At 43.7% G+C, this 9,672-nt stretch overlaps 1 protein-coding gene across 1 annotated transcript; it reads left to right on the forward strand.

Moving 5' to 3' along the window:
* The first annotated feature begins 6,140 nt into the window (after positions 1-6,140).
* LOC118009324 (thymosin beta-4) lies at positions 6,141-8,198 on the forward strand. Its single transcript, XM_035003258.1, has 3 exons — positions 6,141-6,203; positions 7,290-7,403; positions 7,854-8,198. The coding sequence occupies exons 2-3, from the start codon at positions 7,304-7,306 to the stop codon at positions 7,886-7,888; spliced, it is 135 nt and encodes a 44-aa protein (XP_034859149.1). The 5' UTR covers positions 6,141-6,203; positions 7,290-7,303; the 3' UTR covers positions 7,889-8,198.
* Positions 8,199-9,672: the final 1,474 nt, after the last annotated feature.

The raw sequence follows: 9,672 nt of genomic DNA on the forward strand, positions 1-9,672 counted from the left end.
GAAATATCTTGGGGAATCCATTTTCAGAAATGAGTAAATTTGGGGGTACATTGGTGGCTCAGTCGGTTAAGTGTCTGCCTTTGGCTCAGGTCCTGATCCCAGGGTCCTGGGATAGAGCCCTGTTTCTGTCCAACTCTCTGCTCAGCAGGAAGCCTGCTTCTCCCTTTGTCTGCTGCTCCCCCTGCTTGGGTGTTCTTTCTGTCAAACAAATAAATAAAATCTAAAAAAAAAAGAGTAAATTTAGGTCTTGGAAGCCAAGCAGTTTCAAACCTGAGAAATGGATGTATAGGAGACAATGACTAACAAATAAAATACACCATCATCACCACTATTACAAAACCAGGTTAGCTATTATTTGTTAGCATTGGGAACAATTCAAGTATCAACACAAAGTCTTAAAGCTAAGAAAATATGGCCTTTAGATGACTGAATTTCATAAAAGACTGGATTTGGCTCCTTCTTTTCCTACATATATAGTTTTCCTATAAAGCTTCTAAGATAGTTGACAACCTTGGTTGCAAGGTCAAAACAAGCAGCCCAAGAACTGTGAAAAGAAACCATTGGAGGTCATATAAGGAAGTTCCTTTCTCACAGAGGTCAAAGACCAGGATTGCCTATAGGTGACTTCTGTGTACAAGCATAGCTCAGTCCTGGTCAAAGAGAATGATCATCAACAGGAGAGAAAATCAAGGGAGGATTGAAGAATCCCACTCATACTGTACTGGAGCCAGCCATCTGAGAACATTCATCTGGTATCAGAACCTCCTCCCATGTGCCCTGATGATGAATAAAGGAACCAGGACCCTGTAGCCTCTAAGCTGTGCCAGTCAACTCATGCTATATTTACACTCTACTCCAATTAAGACACCATTTGTTTGTTTGTATGTTGTTGTTTTTTCTATTTTTTAATATTCTTTAACATTTGTTTTCCTCTCTTTCTTGATAAACGGCCCTTTGGAGATTGCTACCACCTTCTCAACTGAACCAAGAGCAAAATACTTCCACACTTGGGCAGCATAGAAGGGAATGATCAGAGAGGCACTGTAGGCAGAGGAAGGTGCACATGAGTAGATGGTCCCATTCCTAGATTCTAGGGAAAACCAGGGGGCACTGGAGATATACAGAAATGAGAGTGAGAAGAGCAGGACTGACTTCATAACATGGGGACACACTGTGAAATGAAAGGGCTGAGCTCTTTGTTCAAATTTATTAAGAATTTTAAGACAGTGGCAGCAGGCGGGCATTAAGCCTCACACAGAGCCTTGGTTGTTCTTGGCTTCCTTTGGATTTAATTCGGTCAGTTATCTATAAGCTGTGCTGATATAATAGATACTTTTCTTATAAAATCAGTCACTACCTCCTGGTAACGTGGGAGCTGTATTGCATGAAACAGCTTTGATATCCACAAAAGAAGCACATCAAAATATGTAAACTGTATGACTTGCGGGATGATAATTTTGTTTCACATTGGAACAAGTTTATCATTTTTAACATAGAAGGCTACTGGGGATAAGTAATGCTTCCTCTTTCAATATGCTATTGGACCTGCTATTTTTTAACAGTTGTACTATGTATGAATGACTGCTGGGAAAATATTGAAGAACTGAAAAGCTGTGTAAAACTACCAATTTTCAAGATAAAAAATTCCTTTTATTGCAAATGTATTGGCATTTATAGAATCAGGCCAAAAAAAAAAGGGAACAGACTGAGTTTCTATAATAATTTGAAAATTGGGACAAGCAAATTTTCAATTTACACGAATATTATTATAATGTCTATATATTACAGTTGTAATGATGGAAAACATGATGGTTTAATGAAACAGATTATAATTTCACTCTTACATTGACCAAAAGATAAAATTTAAAGGCCTTAGTTTGTGATTAGAGAAAGGTGTGGTACTTAAATGACAGCTTCTGAGCCAACTAGTCAGACTGCCTCTAGCTTTAATTGTGTGGGCAGATATGTGTGATCTTGAACAATTCATTTAATATCTCTAGGATTCCCACATCTGCAATGGAGAAAAATAACAGTGCCTCTCTCCTAGTATCTGTGAGGTTTTAAGGAGATACTACATGTGAAACTCCTTGGAATATAACATGCTTTCAAAAATGTTTGCTATTAACTACTGCCGTTATTATGGTCATGATTGCTATTATTGTTGTTCCTATGATTACTACACAATGTCACACTTGCCTGCCTCTCAACATTATTTCCTGTCACCTTCTCTCAGCCTAGGCAAGCTCCAACCAAACTCTCCATTCCCTGCATATACTTGAAGATTCTGTCTTCTTGTTGCCATTGCTGGGCATAGACTGAGAACCACTTGGAGGGGATGTTGTAGAGGCAAATTCAAGCCACAGGAGAGAACTGGGTTGAATGAGATCCCCCTGAAAGTTCCTCTTGGCTCTAAGATTCCATCAGATCAACAAATGAACATGAGAGTTAGCAGGCACATTTGACATTCTCAAGAGCAATCTTTGATTCCTCTCTGCTTTGCCAGTCTCCTGCACTGTTTTAGAACACTAGCTGAGGGAACCTTCTGTTCCATCACACGGAGCATGAGGTGGAACTGCCACAGGTGGGAGTCCTGGAGACACACTCAGGTCGGGGACAGATGGCCCCGTTGGGTGGGCATAGGCTTGGGAGACAGAGCCTGTGTGTCTGATCATGAGCAAGCTTGCTTAGATTCTCTGAGCTTTCAGTAGTTAAATGCAGATATTAGCTGCCACTGCAGAGGGTGAAAATTGAATTAGATATTGTATACAGAGAGCCCACTGAATATCCCGTCCCCTGTCATGCCTTCCCTGGGGACTCGGGCTGTGTCTCTAAGGGGATTTACCTGAATGGTTAGAGATTATGGGTTCACCAGGAATAGTGGGGTGCAGGCAGGTACGGCAGATGGTAGCAGGCCCTGAAACCGAGACAAAGGGACCTGGGTTTGAGAAAGCAAAGGGTTAGTAGCTTTGCTCTGGTCATTTCTTCTGTTTCTTCTCTTCTTCTGGCCATAATTTAATAGGCTGGAAATAATGGACTAATTTTAAGAACCCAGACTTCCATAACTCTTTCTCCAGCTTTAAAAATAGCTACAAATCTGTCCCAGGCCTACACTAGAAAGGAAAATAAAATGCAATTTATCCTGACACTTCTTTCTGGTTCCACTGGGCATGGGCTTTGGAGGTGCGCCATCATCCAAGACAGGCTGTCTTGGCACAAGGGTGCCAGGGCCCATGAGCTGAGGAACGCCAGGCCAGCAGCAGGTGGGTGCTTCACCCATCTTCTTCCCCAAGAGCCCCGAGCTGGGAGCGTACCCTGTGGTTCTGTTGTCAGTCTCAGCCTCTGTCTGTTCAACTGGGATTGAAAACCTCACCTCCATGGTGGCTGTGCCCAGAGCATACTAACTCACTTATAATGGTAGCTCTAGTGAGAAGGAATTATCTCTGACATCTGAAACATTAATATTCAAAGGTTGAGTTATCTGGGGAAGAAAGCAAGGTACCTAGAGCCACAGATCCAGAGTTTGGTCGACCTGGGTTCAGGGACCTTCCTCACTAAAGCAAGTAAGTTCAATGCAATGCCGTAACTATTTACTGAGCAACTGCTCTCTCCCAGGTGCTACAGGAGACAAAGCAGCCTGCTCCCTCAACATGCTTCCTAATGATTCTCAGGCACAGACTTGGGGACTGCAGTGAAAATTTATGTACTCTTTAGCACAAATAATAGACAGTGGCTCCCAGCTGAATTATTACATTGATGGATTTTTTTATTATGTTATGTTAATCACCATACATTACATCATTAGTTTTTGATGTGGTGATCCACAATCCATTGTTTTCGTATAACACCCAGTGCTCCATGCAGAACGTGCCCTCTTAATACCCATCACCGGGCTAACCCATCCTCCCACCCCGGATCTTCAAGTGTCAGTATCCCCATCTCCAACCTCTCCTCATGGAGGGGCAGCCGGCAGGAAAGAGGAAAACAAATGTAAAACCCCTATTACAATGCCTGACTATTAGAAGACATCAACCAATGGGAGTCATTTTTATATTTGCCAAAAAGATAGAAAAGATCTATCTCATTTTCACTATGACTTTATGAGAAATAATATAAAAAATCTTAAAATTTTAGTTAATATGAAACACTATAGTATTTATTTTTCTCAACTTTTGTCATCATCATTGTAATAATACAAAGTGCTTAACATTATGCAGTGTCCTAGCATTTATACCTCCCTACAACTCTCCCTACTGCAATTATCCCATTTTACAGAGGAGAAAACTCAAGCACAGAAAAAGTAATTCATATGGCCAGGGTCACAAAATTCTTAAGAATATTTCTTTGGTTTGTGTTTCACTGTATCTGTCTCCCCCTCTTTCTACTCTCTCTAGATCCCTGACAAGGTGGGAAGGCAAGCCCAGTATGGTAGACTTTTCTTCCTTTCAGAGAGGTGACTCCTCTTTCTGTCAATATCCATATACCTCAGAAGGCTGTTGTTACCAAGTCTCCTGATATTTACAAGTTTCAACTCCTCTGTTTCTTTCCTATATATTGCTCTGCAGGCCTAACCCCTTACCTAAGAAAATACCATGGATGATATTCATTTGTAACCAGAGACACCAGGGAGGAAAGAAGTGAGCTTTGACAGCAGCTGAACGAGGCAAAGTGGAATCACAGAGCCTATAGAAATGGTATGATGTAGCTGCCAGATGAAATGGGCCAAAAATTCATCTTGCATGATCTTTTGAGTGTCCATTATTGAAATGGCTTTGCAAGCCAGTCAAGTAGCATAGGGTTATGAGAATATGTAACCAGAGACCTGACATCCTGTGTCTGAAAAAAAGAAAGGTCCAGTGCCCCCCTTCTAAGAGTAGAATTGCAGCCTCCCAGCAGAGCATGAACTGGGGAGCCAGTCACCAAACTCCCCTGCCCCCAGAAGGAAGTCAAGCGGATGAATAAATGGCAAAGTTGGAGCTGCTTCTGCAGTGGCTTTTAAGGGTCTATATAACACTTGACTTTGGTTTGCAGTGAGGCAAATCTTCTCTCATAACATGATTAGGAAAGGGTTTCTGGAAACATTTCCTCAGGATGCAGAAAGGCATAAGGAGTGTTATGCATACTACTTTGTGTCTCAAGATAATCTCAAGTAGTAGTTTTTCTATCTTCGGTGGTTTTCCTTTCACTTGCCATTTATTGGTGCAAAGTGTGATATTTATAACAGTTCAAAGAGCAAAGGAGTCACTTGTGCTCAGTCAGGTGCCATTTTGAAAACTGCTCTTCATCTAAATCTGAAAGATTAACTTAAAGCAGCAAAATTCAAAAACATCTTGTGCAGAAAATGCTCCCTTTAAAATGTAGAGTTTGATTTTTAAATTAAATTGTCATCTTTAAGAGATGGCATTCAAAGGGGCTTGTTAGCAATCACTTTCATATTTAGGAAAATAAGGAACAGAAAAGAAAAAGAACTTCCTCATTGTCAGCCTCAAGTCAAAACAACAACTTCAACTTGACATTTGATTCTCACAAAAACTACAGCGGTGAAAAAAACATGCATGTTACAGTGAGGAAACTTTTTTTCAAAGAATCACTTAAGGGTGCTTTACCTCCCACCCAATTTCAGGAGAAGCCTGGTGAGGAGACAAAGAGGGCCGGGGTGGGGCGGAGGCCCTGGGCTGGCCCGAAAGCTGAGTCACAGGAATCGCACCCCTGCAGTGGGCGAGGCCCTCCAGCGCGGCCACCGCACCCTCGCCCGGGGATGTCCGCGCCAGACAAAGCCAGCTTCGCAGTAAAGGAATGCCTGTCCCCCTAGGTACCACCCAGACCCTTAGTTATCATGCCTCGGTCCCCAAGAGCAGGTTGGCGCGGCTGTTGCAAAAATCCATTAGGATAAAATAGAACTAAGGAGGGACAATGCATGATGCAGGAAGTGCTGGGGGGAGGGGGCTCTGGCTCCTTTTAATTTTCCGCCGTCGTTGCGGTTAGGGTGCACTGGTGCACGCGGGGGGGGTCCCCCAAACGCCAGGCCCGCCTCCCGACGCCGGGGCCGAGGCGAGGCGCGAAGGAGTTAAGCGGGCCCGCGGGTGACGTCACCTCATTTACATACGAGCGCGCATATAGCGGCGCGCCGCGCGCCCCCCCGACCCCGGCATTGGGTGGCGGCCACTGAGCGGAGCGGACTTCACTTGCACGCGCACCTCGCTCCGGTGAGCCCCGGGGCCCCTGACTCCTACCCTCGGTCCTTTCCCGCCCGGCGCCCGCGCTCGCCTCTGGGCGCCCGTCTCCCTAGGGAGGCATCCCTACAGCCGAGCCCAAAGGGTCCTCCCGGGGAAGCCTGCCTTGGGGTCTTGGGGATGCCAAACCCTTCCAGATGCTGGGGAACGGGGTCGGGAGCTTGGTGATTTAAAGACCCCCCCCCCCCCAAGCTGGGCGTTTGGCAGTGCAGTTCCGAGGGAACTTTTTTTTTTTTTTTTCCTCCCGCCCCGGGCATTCTGCACTGCCTCTTAGGCGGTGATTAATCAGGAACAGAAAAATCCTTTGTTCCGACTCACACCCACCCAAGCCCGGAGCTTCAACAATTACGTTTTTTCTGTAGTCTCTGATGGCTTCTTGGGCCGTATCTGTCCAGATTTAAGGTGGCTGGGCTATACTGTGAAATGGGGGGGGGGGCAAACCAACCCTTCTTGCAGGGGAATGTGTGCGGGGGTTGCCGAATTGCCCCTAAATGCAGATCAAGCCTGGTTTATGGGGTGTGGGGCAGCTCGGTGCGCCGCCGGCTGCATTGTTGAGCGCGAGTGAGGAGGCAGTAGGGCGGTGGTCGGGGGCGCCGGCTGCAGCTGCCGCCTTTGTGAGCAGAGAAGAAAAGCAGCACGGGCCCACATCTTTGGAGGAGACTCATGGAAAATGGAAGCACTGTGCAGCCTAGGCTTCATTTTGAGAATTTTTACTCGATCCTACCACTCCCGCCCCCGAATTGAAATGGCCTCACTATTCTAGCCAAATTTTAATTTTCAAACGTTGTAACTGACAGCCCACGCTGGTCAGTTTCATCATTGAAAAGAGTCGCCTCCTAATGGGAGGGCAATCTTCCCAGTTTGGCCCCCCGCATTTGGAAATAACGAGTTCTTTTTCTGTGTAGAAAGAGGAAGAGCTGTAGGCTTGAATGAAAGCGGAAGGAGGCAGAGGTGGGGTTTCAGGCAAGGGATGTGAGGGCAGAAGCGCATTTCTGAGCCGGGAGAGAAGGGTGGGTCGCTTGCTCGATCTCACCCTCCCTCTTGGTTTTGTATATGCAGCTTCCTCTGCAACCATGTCTGACAAACCCGATATGGCTGAGATTGAGAAATTCGATAAGTCGAAATTGAAGAAGACAGAAACGCAAGAGAAAAATCCACTGCCTTCAAAAGAAAGTAAGTTCCCCCGCCGCGCGAGCGCGCGCGCCACGCCCTCGAGTAAAAGCTCGGCGGGAGTGCGGATGGGAGGGGCCGGGAGAAGGACCGGGACAGGGACGGGACCGGGGCGGCGAGGGAGTGCGGGGTAGGAGGTGACAATTTTTATGATGATTGTGGCCTGGAAAGGTTAATTAAAAACTGTTTTGTAGCCAACAAACAGGGCTTCAATAATTTGATAATGGGATGTTTGTTACACCATATTAATATGCAATATTACACCATTTTATGTTAAAATGTTTTTTAATGGCCATATTTTCGCGATGGGACGACTTGATATTTGGCGGATTTTTATGATATGGGAAGACACTGTAAACGAAAAGTACGGTAATCTTACACTAGGGTGTACTGAGTCTGCTTAATGAGCTCCCAACATCTTTTTTCTCTTTTTTTTTTTCTTTCCTGTCACAGCGATTGAACAGGAGAAGCAAGCAGGCGAATCGTAATGAGGCGCGCGCCGCCAATATGCACTGTACATTCCACAAGCATTGCCTTCTTATTTTACTTCTTTTAGCTGTTTAACTTTGTAAGATGCAAAGAGGTTGGATCAAGTTTAAATGACTGTGCTGCCCCTTTTCACATCAAACAATCTGAACTACTGACCAGGAACACCAAGCCTCCTTTCCATGTGCCTGGCTGGCTCGCAGGGGAGAAAAATAACTTGTATGCTGGTGAAGGAAGAAGCTGGGTGGGACGACCAGTAAAAACTAAATTGGTCCAAGGTATCTGGCAGGCTGTACGATGCAGTTTAATCAGTGCCATTTTTTTCTTTGTATGATATTAATTACTGGAATGCACAATTTTTTAATATGCAAATAAAAAGTTTAAAATGGGGTGTGTTTGTAAAGAGTGCCTTATTCTCCCTGAAATCCATGCAAGAGAGCCTACCTCTTGGTCTCATTGGGGAAAAACAAATGACAAACATCTGGTGATTTGGGTACATCCTGGTACAGCATAAAAATGGGTTTCAAATACATAAAATACATCCTACAGACTAGTTAATTGAGAGATTTTCTTAGGCTGACTGAATTCCCATGAGCAGTATCAAAGTTTTACCAAGAATATACTTGCAATCTTAAATGTTTTGATAAGATAAATTTGAATTTATTTTATACAATCAAGAAAAGGAGGTGGCAACATTCATAGCATATTTCTGGTATCAAATTATACTTGGTTACTTAGTTACTGGCATTGGCACAAATAGAATTCAAGCAGTCTTGTTAGATGAAAAATGAAAATTGCATTCTTAATTGCTTTATAAAGGAATTTGGCATTTGTGATTCTGCATTAGCTCATTCAGAATGCAATATTAAATAGTAATACACATTAATGAGTATTTTGGACTAATTGAGTTCATTAATTTGAGTAATTAAAAATCCTTGCATTTTGAACAGTAATTTACCGCTGACATTTGGTCTAAGTTTAATTCAATATGAATTACTTGGCTCATTTCCAGATTTTATTCATAAGTATCAGTTCAAATACTTCCAATAGTAGGTAAAAGGAAAGCTTTTGGTCATTTAAGAAAAGGAGGGAAGTTAGTTAAATACATAATTTTATTGTTTAAGTAATTGTCAACACAATCCTGAATAGATTCTGGGGTCTTTTTTTCTAAGATTTTTCTCTGTCAGCACAAGCAGGGGTACTGGCAAGCAGAGGGAGAAGCAGGCTCCCCCCTGAGCAAACAGCCGAATTCCAGGGCCCTGAGATAATGACCTGACCTGAGCCAAAGGTAGATGCTTAACCCACTAGCCACCCAGGCACCCCAGATTCCTAGGTCTGAGGAAGAGTACATAAGAACAAAGGCAACAATTTAAAGCCGGTAGTTTACTTACTATCTCATCTATGCAATGTACATGTCTTAAGAAATAAAACTTTTTCCCCAGATAATGACTTTTGAAAATATTTGTTAATGTATAGGTGGGGAATGATGGTGGGAGCAAAGGAAGGTGCAAATTGTTCATGTTTATTAAACCAGTTTATTTCATTTCCTTTGCTCAACACTTATTTTGAGAAATATTTGCCTGTGGTTTAGACAATTATCCAGAGCATCAAAAGCTTTTATCTGCACTGCAAGGGGATATGTGCCTGTGGCTATAAAACAGGAAGTTCCTAAGCTGGTTTAATAGAGAATAGACAAGTGGTACGCACAAAATTCTGAGACTTCTCAAGTTGAAGACAGGCCCTCCAACCCTGCACTTTATTTTCTGAGTGGATGAATTAGATTCAC

Source organism: Mirounga leonina, unplaced genomic scaffold (assembly GCF_011800145.1).
Source record: "Mirounga leonina isolate KUSES-001 unplaced genomic scaffold, KU_Mleo_1.0 Mir_101046, whole genome shotgun sequence".
Taxonomy (NCBI): domain Eukaryota; kingdom Metazoa; phylum Chordata; class Mammalia; order Carnivora; family Phocidae; genus Mirounga; species Mirounga leonina.